Raw genomic sequence first — 13,422 nt, forward strand, 5'->3', positions numbered from 1 at the left:
TCTCCTCTTCCCCCTCATTCTCCTCTCTTCTCTTATCCTCTCCTTTCTTCTCCTCTCTTCTTCTCTCCCCCTCTCCTTTTCTACTCTCCTCTACATACCTTTCCCCCTCTCCTCTCTTCCCCCTCTCTCCTCTTCCCCCTCTCTCCTCTCCTCTTCCCCCTCTCCCCTCTCCTCTTCCCCCTCTCCCCTCTCCTCTTCCCCCTCTCCTTTTGTAACTCCTCTTCTCCCCTCCCCTTCTCCTCTCTCCTCTCCACCCCTTCTTCTCCCCTCCTCTCCTTCTTCTCCTCTCTCCCTCAGGTCTGCCTGGTAAGCCTGGTCTGCAGGGTCCCCCTGGCAGTGTGGCCCGCAGCAGGAGTGTTGGTTTCACCCTGGTGAAACACAGTCAGAACAACCAGGTACCCATGTGTCCCCAGGGCATGTCCCGGCTCTGGGAGGGATACAGTCTGCTGTACGTAGAGGGGCAGGAGAAGGCACACAACCAGGACCTCGGTCAGTCACACACACACACACACACACACACACACACACACACACACACACACACACACACACACACACACACACACACACACACACACACACACACACACACACACACACACACACACACACGCAGAGAGACCTACAAATCTTGCAGAAAGATAATATTTATATCCCTCCCGCTCAATCTCCCCCTCTCTCCTCTCTCCTCTCTCCTCTCTCCTCCCCCCTCTCTCCTCTCTCCTCTCTCCTCTCCCCCAGGTATGGCGGGCTCCTGCCTCCCCCGTTTCAGCACTGTCCCCTTCCTCTACTGCACGCCCAACGAGATCTGTTACTACGCCAGCCGCAACGACAAGTCCTATTGGCTGTCCACCACTGCGCCCATCCCCATGATGCCGGTGGGAGAGGAGGCCATCAGCCAGTACATCAGCAGGTGCTCCGTGTGCGAGGCCATGTCCCAGGCTGTGGCCGTCCACTCCCAGGACCTCACCATCCCCACCTGCCCTGCTGGCTGGAGGTCCCTCTGGATCGGCTACTCCTTCCTCATGGTGAGTGATGTGGGATTAAAGCCAGATTCAATCCACGGTGTGTTGTAGAGCACTTTTGACAGTGCACCTTTCAAAGGCAATATTCCCACATTCTCAGAGATCACATTCATGGTAAACGCTGCAGATCTCAGCTCAATCGTAAATTACCTTTAAATATCAAGCATGGTACAGTGTGCCTCGGGTTGAATCCCAGCCAATATTTGTAACTAAAATGTAAAGTTATTTCACTACTACCCCAGTCTAAACCACCATTGTGAAACTAACACCCAGGACTTGTCTGGGTCTCTCCCTCTCTCTTTCCCCCCCATACAGCACACAGCTGCCGGGGCAGAGGGCGGAGGCCAGTCCCTTGTTTCACCCGGCTCCTGTCTGGAAGACTTCCGTGCAACTCCCTTCATCGAGTGTAACGGGGCTAAGGGCACCTGCCACTTCTTTGCCAACAAGTACAGCTTCTGGCTGACCACGGTGGAGCCTAACCGCGAGTTCAACCCCCCTCCGATGGACACGCTGAAGGGAGGCAACCAACGCAGCCGAGTCAGTCGCTGTCAGGCCTGCAGTAAGATCTTGTAGCCGGGAGAAGAGTCGAAGATAGAGAGATAGAGAGAAGAAATGGAAAACACAGAGACTGAAACAACAAAAGAGAGGGTGATGATTACTTCTCAGAAAGAAAAAGAGAGAGGAGGTAAAAAAATTAAAAACATTTCCCCCTTAAAAAAAAATAATTGACCAGATGACTGACTGAATTTAAGCACCGTCCCCTGCTTCATCCCAGGATCTCACTTGGGGTGTAAAGGTGTCCTGAAGGGCTGACGAGGGCACTTCTGTGGGTTTACGATGCGTGAATATCGATGTTAGAGAGAGGGGGATGGATATAGAACGAGAGAGAGAGAGGGAGGGATGGAGGGATGTGGGGTCTTGGTTTTGATTGCTCTGCACTAGGATATCACTGACAGTGTTGCTAATATGTGTCTTTATGTGGGTGATTTCTCGTTACTATGGCTACGTGGTCTGAAAACATTCACGGCTACCTTGTGCAACTGCAAACCAACCCTTCGGACCACACTGAACCGTTTCCCCTTCCTGGCTACGTCCCAAATGCCGCCCTATTCCCTATATGGTACACTACTTATGGCTTGGGCTCCATAGGCCTCTGGTCACAAGTAGTGAACAATACAGGGTTCCATTGGGACAGATCTCTACCATAACAACTACAGTCATAAACCTGAGAGACCTGCTATACTGTACATACCTATTTACTGCTAGCCAACCACTTTAACACACACACACCATTGATATCTTTACCAATATGTCTTTTTTTTAATGTTACCCTACTCCGGGACTCAACTTGACAACAGTTTGGAAAGAGGCACTTTTAAAATACTAGAATGATTGGCATAGATAGTGAGACAACATCATCCAATGACGAATCACAGTATTAGAACAAAAACAATTGGTCATAAGAGACCATGTATGTGAATGTATTGCACTGATGTGAATTCCAATAATGGGTAAGATATAAATGTCAGTCCGTCTGTAACAGTCAGTCCGCAACGTTTGACTTGTCAATCAAACGTGTGCCTTTTCAGTTTAGCTATAGTGACGGACGGTGAAGATTTAGGTTCACCACCACAGAAACAAACCTATCAGCTCCTCGATTTCACTGCTGGCACACACATCAGCAACAACAAACGCACATGATTACTATGGTTATTTCATCTCACTCCACAATGTATGTATCCGCCCACAGTGAGATCCTGATAGTTTTGGAAAGGGGTTGGACTTGTAATGGAAATGTACTGTAACTGTCACAGAGAGGAGAGGATAACACAAGAGCGTTGGGCCAGTAACCGAAACGTTGCTGGTTCGAATCCCCAGTTGATTATGTGACAAATCTGCCGATGTGCCCTTGAGCAAGGCACTTGACCTTAATTGCTCCTGTAAGTCACTCTGGATGAGAGCGTCTGCTAAATTAGTAAAATTTCAAATTAAAGTTGCTTAATGGCAATTACATTTGCCCAAGACAAACACAAATGTTTGGGGAAACAGATATAGAGCACTGCTACTTTACTTCAACTCTCTCGCTGACTGGAATGGGTGACCAAGCTGATACTTTACTTCAACTCTCTCGCTGACTGGAATGGGTGACCAAGCTGATACTTTACTTCAACTCTCTCGCTGACTGGAATGGGTGACCAAGCTGATACTTTACTTCAACTCTCTCGCTGACTGGAATGGGTGACCAAGCTGATAGTTTACTTCAACTCTCTCGCTGACTGGAATGGGTGACCAAGCTGATAGTTTACTTCAACTCTCTCGCTGACTGGAATGGGTGACCAAGCTGATACTTTACTTCAACTCTCTCGCTGACTGGAATGGGTGAGCAAGCTGATACTTTACTTCAACTCTCTCGCTGACTGGAATGGGTGACCAAGCTGATACTTTACTTCAACTCTCTCGCTGACTGGAATGGGTGACCAAGCTGATACTGGAATGGGTACTGATCAACTCTCTCGCTGACTGGAATGGGTGACCAAGCTGATACTTTACTTCAACTCTCTCGCTGACTGGAATGGGTGACCAAGCTGATACTTTACTTCAACTCTCTCGCTGACTGGAATGGGTGACCAAGCTGATACTTTACTTCAACTCTCTCGCTGACTGGAATGGGTGACCAAGCTGATACTTTACTTCAACTCTCTCGCTGACTGGAATGGGTGACCAAGCTGATACTTTACTTCAACTCTCTCGCTGACTGGAATGGGTGACCAAGCTGATACTTTACTTCAACTCTCTCGCTGACTGGAATGGGTGACCAAGCTGATACTTTACTTCAACTCTCTCGCTGACTGGAATGGGTGACCAAGCTGATACTTTACTTCAACTCTCTCGCTGACTGGAATGGGTGACCAAGCTGATACTTTACTTCAACTCTCTCGCTGACTGGAATGGGTGACCAAGCTGATACTTTACTTCAACTCTCTCGCTGACTGGAATGGGTGACCAAGCTGACTGGAATGGGTGACTTTTTACTTCAACTCTCTCGCTGACTGGAATGGGTGACCAAGCTGATACTTTACTTCAACTCTCTCGCTGACTGGAATGGGTGACCAAGCTGATACTTTACTTCAACTCTCTCGCTGACTGGAATGGGTGACCAAGCTGATACTTTACTTCAACTCTCTCGCTGACTGGAATGGGTGACCAAGCTGATACTTTACTTCAACTCTCTCGCTGACTGGAATGGGTGACCAAGCTGATACTTTACTTCAACTCTCTCGCTGACTGGAATGGGTGACCAAGCTGATACTTTACTTCAACTCTCTCGCTGACTGGAATGGGTGACCAAGCTGATACTTTAAACTCTCTCGCTGACTGGAATGGGTGACCAAGCTGATACTTTACTTCAACTCTCTCGCTGACTGGAATGGGTGACCAAGCTGATACTTTACTTCAACTCTCTCGCTGACTGGAATGGGTGACCAAGCTGATACTTTACTTCAACTCTCTCGCTGACTGGAATGGGTGACCAAGCTGATACTTTACTTCAACTCTCTCGCTGACTGGAATGGGTGACCAAGCTGATACTTTACTTCAACTCTCTCGCTGACTGGAATGGGTGACCAAGCTGATACTTTACTTCAACTCTCTCGCTGACTGGAATGGGTGACCAAGCTGATACTTTACTTCAACTCTCTCGCTGACTGGAATGGGTGACCAAGCTGATACTTTACTTCAACTCTCTCGCTGACTGGAATGGGTGACCAAGCTGATACTTTACTTCAACTCTCTCGCTGACTGGAATGGGTGACCAAGCTGATACTTTACTTCAACTCTCTCGCTGACTGGAATGGGTGACCAAGCTGATACTTTACTTCAACTCTCTCGCTGACTGGAATGGGTGACCAAGCTGATACTTTACTTCAACTCTCTCGCTGACTGGAATGGGTGACCAAGCTGATACTTTACTTCAACTCTCTCGCTGACTGCAATGGGTGACCAAGCTGATACTTTACTTCAACTCTCTCGCTGACTGGAATGGGTGACCAAGCTGATACTTTACTTCAACTCTCTCGCTGACTGGAATGGGTGACCAAGCTGATACTTTACTTCAACTCTCTCGCTGACTGGAATGGGTGACCAAGCTGATACTTTACTTCAACTCTCTCGCTGACTGGAATGGGTGACCAAGCTGCTACTTTACTTCAACTCTCTCGCTGACTGGAATGGGTGACCAAGCTGATAGTACGATGCACCAAATCATACTTATTTAAAACCGTCATATTCTGCAGGGTTTCACTCAGTCACTCTGCTCACCTCACTAGTCACTCTGCTCACCTCGCTAGTCTATCTGCTCACCTCACTAGTCTATCTGCTCACCTCGCTAGCCTATCTGCTCACCTCACTAGTCACTCTGCTCACCTCACTAGTCTATCTGCTCACCTCACTAGTCTATCTGCTCACCTCACTAGTCTATCTGCTCACCTCACTAGCCTATCTGCTCACCTCGCTAGTCTATCTGCTCACCTCACTAGTCTATCTGCTCACCTCACTAGTCTATCTGCTCACCTCACTAGTCTATCTGCTCACCTCACTAGTCTATCTGCTCACCTCACTAGTCTATCTGCTCACCTCACTAGCCTATCTGCTCACCTCACTAGCCTATCTGCTCACCTCACTAGCCTATCTGCTCACCTCGCTAGCCTATCTGCTCACCTCACTAGTCTATCTGCTCACCTCACTAGTCTATCTGCTCACCTCACTAGTCTATCTGCTCACCTCGCTAGTCTATCTGCTCACCTCACTAGTCTATCTGCTCACCTCACTAGTCTATCTGCTCACCTCGCTAGCCTATCTGCTCACCTCACTAGTCTATCTGCTCACCTCGCTAGCCTATCTGCTCACCTCACTAGTCTATCTGCTCACCTCACTAGTCTATCTGCTCACCTCGCTAGCCTATCTGCTCACCTCGCTAGCCTATCTGCTCACCTCACTAGTCTATCTGCTCACCTCGCTAGCCTATCTGCTCACCTCACTAGTCTATCTGCTCACCTCACTAGTCTATCTGCTCACCTCACTAGTCTATCTGCTCACCTCGCTAGCCTATCTGCTCACCTCACTAGTCTATCTGCTCACCTCGCTAGCCTATCTGCTCACCTCACTAGCCTATCTGCTCACCTCACTAGCCTATCTGCTCACCTCACTAGTCTATCTGCTCACCTCGCCAGCCTATCTACTCTCTATGTTTTGTGACCAAAATGTTTTTTGTTTTTTTTATAAAAACCCACTACCCACCATGCTCAAGCCAAAACATACAAGTACGCAATAACCGCTTGGAAGGCATCCCAAATAAATTGATTTTGTCCCCCACACCAAACGCGATCACGACACGCAGGTTAAAATATCAAAACAAACGGTGAACTATTTGTTAATTTGAGGACATTGCAAAAAGCGCTAATCATTTATGGCAATTTAGCTAGCTAGCTTGCAGTTGCTAACTAATTTGTCCTATTTAGCTAGCTTGCAGTTGCTAGCTAATTTGTCCTGGGATATAAACGTTGAGTTGTTATTTTACCTGAAATGCACAAGGTCCTCTACTCCAACAATTCATCCACACATAAAACGGTCAACCAAATAGTTTCTAGTCATCTCTCCTCCTTCCAGGGACGGCAGGTAGCCTAGTGGTTGAGCATTGTGCCAGTAACCAAAAAGTTGCTAGATCAAATCCCCGACCATATAAGATAAAATCTGTCGTTCTGCCCCTGAACAAGGCAGTTAACCCACTGTTCCTAGTCCGTCATTGTAAATAAGAATTTGTTCTTAACTGACTTGCCTGGTTAAATACCATTTTTTTAAATGTTTAAATCCAGGCTTTTTCTTCTTTGGACTTTATATGGCGATTGGTGACGACGACCAACCGAACTAAGTCAATCTTTCAATCACCCACGTGGGTATAAACCAATGAGGAGATGGCTCGTGGGTATCTGCTTCTATAAACCAATGAGGAGATGGCTCGTGGGTATCTGCTTCTATAAACCAATGAGGAGATGGCTCGTGGGTATCTGCTTCTATAAACCAATGAGGAGATGGCTCGTGGGTATCTGCTTCTATAAACCAATGAGGAGATGGCTCGTGGGTATCTGCTTCTATAAACCAATGAGGAGATGGCTCGTGGGTATCTGCTTCTATAAACCAATGAGGAGATGACTCGTGGGTATCTGCTTCTATAAACCAATAAGGAGATGGGAGAGGCAATAATTGAATAACATGTATGTGTACATTTATTTTGCAACGCTCGCACACACGGCACAAGTGGTGTAGTCAGCATGTTAGAATGTTTGTTATTGTACAGAAGCTTACTATACATTTTTATCAACGTTAAGGCCTATTGTGTTCTGGTAGTCCCTATCTGCTGTCCTTAGCCTGTTTTGTTAATGGCCACGTTCCAGAGCCGACTACATTAGGTTCCAGAGCCGACTACATTAGGTTCCAGAGCCGACTACATTAGGTTCTAGAGCCGACTACATTAGGTTCCAGAGCCGACTACATTAGGTTCCAGAGCCGACTACATTAGGTTCCAGAGCCGACTACATTAGGTTCCAGAGCCGACTACATTAGGTTCCAGAGCCGACTACATTAGGTTCCAGAGCCGACTACATTAGGTTCCAGAGCCGACTACATTAGGTTCCAGAGCCGACTACATTACAGACGCCTACCAGATCTCACAACACCTGAATAGGTGATTAACATATCAGCTGATCACATTCTATGATCTAACAATCTGATTGATGCCTAACTACGTAGTCGATGAGGTGGCTCACAACCATTGGTTGGTGGTTGATGAAATGCAACACCTGGAATGTAGGTGGCCTGGAACGTGGCCGGTGTCGCTGAATTTATGTTAAAGGTACTGGGTGTCTTAATAAATTGTAACCACTATGACCACTATGTCTATCACATAGGCCCATCTCTCGTTGGTAGCCCTGAGTACATTATTTGTCCTCATTTGTCATTGTTTTGTCTGTAATCTAGATTATAATTATTTTTACTTCACAGTATGTATCCCCTGTATCAAAAGTGATTTACAAATACATTTTGTGGATGCTGGTCTGTACATTCGATGATAGGAACGGACGTTTTTTTTAGGATATGTTTTTATATGGAAATACATACAGTACTATGATTATTTTTGAATTTACCCAAAAGGATAAAACACATTTTTTATTGTCGCTCTTTTGACACAGTCCTCTGACGGTAAATCAATTCCACCGTCTTTAAAAAAGGAATTTTGAGAAAACCGGAATATTTTTTCTTCTTCATACAAATCCACATTTGACATGTATAACAGAAACATACGTAAGTGCCTACAATGATTATGCAGTTGTGCTACATTTTCCTCAAAGAGGATAAACAACAGAATTGAATGAGTCTGAAATGTGTATTCTTGTGTTCACACTGAAATAAAGTATAACAATTTAATCAGATTAAAAAGAATGATTAAGATTATGTGAGAACAATGTAACTAAATTATAGACCACCAATACAAATAAAATAAAACAATTGGTCACATATTTAGCAGATGTTATTGTGGGTGTAGCGAAATGCTTGTGCATCTACTGTAGGTCCAACAATGCAGTAGTATCTTAACAATTCACAACAATACACAAATCTAAAAGTAAAAGAATGGAATTAAGAAATATATAAATATTAGATTGAGCAATGTCAGAGTGGCATTGATTAAAATACAGTAGAATAGAATACAGTATATACATATGAGATGACTAAAACAGTATGTAAAGAATATTAAAACATGATTAAAGTGACTAGTGTTTCAGTATTAAAGATTCCATGTCTATGTATATAGGGCAGCAGCTTCTAAGGTGCAGGGTCGTGTAACCGGGTGGAAGCCGGCTAGTGATGGCTAACAGTCTGATGGCCTTTAAGATAGAAGCTGTTTTTCAGTCTCTCGGTCCCAGCTTTGATGCACCTGTACTGACCTTGCCTTCTGGATGATAGCGGGGTGAACAGGCCTTGGCTCAGGTGGTTGATGTCCTTGATGATCTTTTTGGCCTTCTTGTGACATTATGTGCTGTAGTATAGGTGTCCTGGAGGGCAGGCAGTGTGCCCCCAGTGATGAATTGGGCAGACCGCATCACCCTCTGGAGAGCCCTCGGTTTCGGGGCAGTACAATTGCCGTACCAGGCAACGATACAGCCCGACAGGATGCTCTCAATTGTGCATCTGTAAAAGTGTGTGAGGGTTTTAGGGGCCAAGACAAATTTATAAAGGCTCCTGAGGTTGAAGAGTCACCGTTGCGCCTTCTTCACCACACTGTCTGTATGGGTGGACCATTTCAGATCGTCAGTGATGTGTACGCAGAGGAACTTGAAGCTGTCCACCTTCTCCACTGCCGTCCCGTCGATGTGGATAGGGGCGTGCTCCCTCTGCGGTTTCCTGAAGTTCACCATCAGCTCCTTTGTTTTGTTAATGTTGAATGAGAGGTTATTTTCCTGGCACCACTCCACCAGGGCCCTCACCTCCTCCCTGCAGGCTGTCTCGTCATTGTTTGTCATCAGGCCTACGACTGTTGTGTCGCCTGCAAACTTGATGATTGAGTTGGAGGCGTGCGTGGCCACGCAGTCATGGGTGAACAAGGAGTACAGGAGGGGGCTGAGCACGCACCCTTGTGGAGCCCAGTGTTGAGGATCAGCAAAGTGGTGTTGTTTCCTACCTTCACCACCTAGGGGCGGCAGGTCAAGAAGTCCAGGGCCCAGTTACACAGGGAACCCAGGGCCCAGAGCTTAATAATGAGCTCGCCAGACTATTTACATTGACCCTCGCCCAGTTGTTTTGTACACTGCTGCTGCTCTGTTTATTATCTATGCATAGCCACTTCACCCCTACCTGCATGTACACTGCTGCTGCTCTCTGTTTATTATCTATGCATAGTCACTTCACCCCTACCTGCATGTACACTGCTGCTGCTCTCTGTTTATTATCTATGCATAGTCACTTCACCCCTACCTGCATGTACACTGCTGCTGCTCTCTGTTTATTATCTATGCATAGTCACTTCACCCCTACCTACATGTACACTGCTGCTGCTCTCTGTTTATTATCTATGCATAGCCACTTCACCCCTACCTGCATGTACACTGCTGCTGCTCTCTGTTTATTATCTATGCATAGCCACTTCACCCCTATCTGCATGTACACTGCTGCTGCTCTGTTTATTAACTATGCATAGTCACTTCACCCCTACCTACATGTACACTGCTGCTGCTCTCTGTTTATTATCTATGCATAGCCACTTCACCCCTACCTACATGTACACTGCTGCTACTCTCTGTTTATTATCTATGCATAGCCACTTCACCCCTATCTGCATGTACACTGCTGCTATTCTATGTTTATTATCTATGCATAGTCACTTCACCCCTACCTGCATGTACACTGCTGCTACTCTCTGTTTATTATCTATGCATAGTCACTTCACCCCTACCTGCATGTACAAATTACCTTGACTAATCTGTACCTCAATCTATAGCCAAGTTGTTATTTTATTGTGTTACTTTTATTATTTTTTAAACTTGATTTGGTTAGTATTTTCTTAACTCTTTCTTGAACTTCACTGTTGGTTAAGGGCTTGTAAGTAAGCATTTCACGGTAAAGTCTACACATGTTGTATTCGGTGCATGTGACAAATAAAGTTTGATTTTATGTACTATGGTGTTGAATGCTGAGCTATAGTCAATGAACAGGATTCTCACATAGGTATTCCTCTTCTCCAGATGGGATAGGGCAGTGTGGATAGGGAAATGTGGATAGGGCAGTGTGGATAGGGCAGTGTGGATAGGGCAGTGTGGATAGGGAAATGTGGATAGGGCAGTGTGGATAGGGCAGTGTGGATAGGGCAGTGTGGATAGGGAAATGTGGATAGGGCAGTGTGGATAGGGAAATGTGGATAGGGCAGTGTGGATAGGGAAATGTGGATAGGGCAGTGTGGATAGGGCAGTGTGGATAGGGCAGTGTGGATAGGGCAGTGTGGATAGGGCAGTGTGGATAGGGAAGTGTGGATAGGGAAGTGTGGATAGGGAAGTGTGGATAGGGCAGTGTGGATAGGGCAGTGTGGATAGGGCAGTGTGGATAGGGCAGTGTGGATAGGGAAATGTGGATAGGGAAATGTGGATAAGTGTGGATAGGGCAGTGATAGGGCAATGTGGATAGGGAAATGTGGATAGGGCAGTGAGGATGGAGTGTGGATAGGGCAGTGTGGATAGGGCAGTGTGGATAGGGAAATGTGGATAGGGAAATGTGGATAGGGCAGTGAGGATAGGGCAGTGTGGATAGGGCAGTGTGGATAGGGCAGTGTGGATAGGGAAATGTGGATAGGGAAATGTGGATAGGGCAGTGAGGATAGGGCAGTGTGGATAGGGAAATGTGGATAGGGAAATGTGGATAGGGCAGTGTGGATAGGGCAGTGTGGATAGGGAAATGTGGATAGGGCAGTGAGGATAGGGCAGTGTGGATAGGGCAGTGTGGATAGGGCAGTGTGGATAGGGAAATGTGGATAGGGAAATGTGGATAGGGCAGTGAGGATAGGGCAGTGTGGATAGGGAAAAGTGGATAGGGAAATGTGGATAGGGCAGTGTGGATAGGGCAGTGTGGATAGGGAAATGTGGATAGGGAAATGTGGATAGGGCAGTGTGGATAGGGAAATGTGCATTGTGATGGTGATTGCATCGTCTGTGGATCTATTGGGGCGGTAAGCAAATTGAAGTGGGTCTAAGGTGTCAGGTAGAGGTGATATGATCCTTAACTAGCCTCTCAAAGCACTTCATGATGACAGAAGTCAATGCTACGGGGCGATAGTTATTTAGTTCAGTTACCTTCGCTTTCTTGGGTACAGAAATAATGGTGGACATCTTTAAGCATGTGGGGACAGCAGACTGGGATAGGGAGAGATTTAATATATCTGTAAAACACTCCAGCCAGCTGGTCTGCGCATGCTCTGAGGACGCGGCTAGGGATGCGGTCTGGGCCGGCAGCCTTGCGTGGTTAGGGATGCCGTCTGGGCCGGCAGCCTTACTCACGTCGGCCACTGAGAAGTAGAGCCCACAGTCCTTGGTAGCAGGCCACGTCGGCCACAGAGAAGTAGAGCCCACAGTCCTTGGTAGCAGGCCACGTCGGCCACAGAGAAGTAGAGTCCACAGTCCTTGGTAGCAGGCCACGTCGGTGGCACTGTGTTATCCTCAAAGCAGGCAAAGGTGTTCAGCTTGTCCGGAAGCAATATGTCAGTGTCCGCGACGTGGCTGGGTTTCCCTTTGTATTCATCAAATCAAATCAAATGTATTTCTATAGCCCTTCTTACATCAGCTGATATATCAAAGTGCTGTACAGAAACACAGCCTAAAACTCCAAACAGCAAACAATGCAGGTGTAGGAGACCGGTGGCTAGGAAAATCTCCCTAGAAAGGCCAAAACCTAGGAAGAAACCTAGAGAGGAACCAGGCTATGAGGGGTGGCCAGTCCTCTTCTGGCTGTGCCGGGTTATAACAGAACATGACAGAACATAACAGAACATGACCAAAATGTTCAAATGTTCATAAATGACCAGCAGGGTCAAATAATAATAATCACAGTAGTTGTCGAAGGTGCAACAAGTCAGCACCTCAGGAGTAAATGTCAGTTGGCTTTTCATAGAGAGTGAAAAGAGAGAGTGATCATTGAGAGTATCTCTACCGCTCCTGCTGTCTCTAGAGAGTTGAAAACAGCATGTCTGGGACAGGTAGCACGTTCGGTGAACAGGTCAGGGTTTATTAGGGCGGCAGGGTAGCCTGGTGGTTAGAGCGTTGGACTAGTAATCGGAAGGTTTCAAGTTCAAACCACCGAGCTGACAAGGTACAAAGCTGTCCTTCTGCCCCTGAACAGGCAGTTAAACCCACTGTTCCTAGGCCGTCATTGAAAATAAGAATTTGTTCTTAACTGACTTGCCTATATAAATAAAGGTAAAATTAAATTAAAATTAGCTGCAGGCAGAACAGTTGAAACTGGAGCAACAGCACGGCCAGGTGGACAGAGGACAGCAAGGGGTCATCATGCCAGGTAGTCCTGAGGCATGGTCCTAGGGCTCAAGTCTTCCAAAAGAGAGAATTACAGAGAGCATACTTAAATTCACACAGGACACCAAATAGGATAGGATAAATACTCCAGATATAACAGACTGACCCTAGCCCCCTGACACAAACTACTGCAGCATAAATAATGGAGGCTGAGACAGGAGGGGTCAGGAGACACTGTGGCCCCATCTGATGATCCACCCAGACAGGGCCAAACAGGCAGGATATAACCCCACCCACTTTGCCAAAGCCCAGCCCCCACACCACTAGAGGGATAT

General features: G+C 46.6%; 1 protein-coding gene and 1 long non-coding RNA gene across 2 annotated transcripts in view; both read left to right on the forward strand.

Annotated features, from left to right (window-relative positions):
• The window catches only part of LOC124008814 (collagen alpha-6(IV) chain-like), a 276,756-nt gene extending 275,009 nt beyond the window's left edge, over positions 1 to 1,747 (forward strand). The window contains exons 41-43 of the mRNA XM_046320380.1: positions 298 to 489; positions 742 to 1,028; positions 1,341 to 1,747. Of these exons, the coding sequence (XP_046176336.1) occupies positions 298 to 489; positions 742 to 1,028; positions 1,341 to 1,598 (737 nt within the window). The 3' untranslated portion in view covers positions 1,599 to 1,747. The remainder of the gene's footprint in view (positions 1 to 297; positions 490 to 741; positions 1,029 to 1,340) is intronic.
• Positions 1,748 to 7,197: 5,450 nt separating this feature from the next.
• LOC124008815 lies at positions 7,198 to 8,509 on the forward strand. The gene is made up of 2 exons (XR_006834170.1): positions 7,198 to 7,467; positions 7,512 to 8,509. It is a non-coding gene; the product is annotated as an uncharacterized LOC124008815 (long non-coding RNA).
• Positions 8,510 to 13,422: the final 4,913 nt, after the last annotated feature.

The sequence above is a fragment of the Oncorhynchus gorbuscha genome, linkage group LG21, assembly GCF_021184085.1.
Source record: "Oncorhynchus gorbuscha isolate QuinsamMale2020 ecotype Even-year linkage group LG21, OgorEven_v1.0, whole genome shotgun sequence".
Classification (NCBI taxonomy): Eukaryota; Metazoa; Chordata; class Actinopteri; order Salmoniformes; family Salmonidae; genus Oncorhynchus; species Oncorhynchus gorbuscha.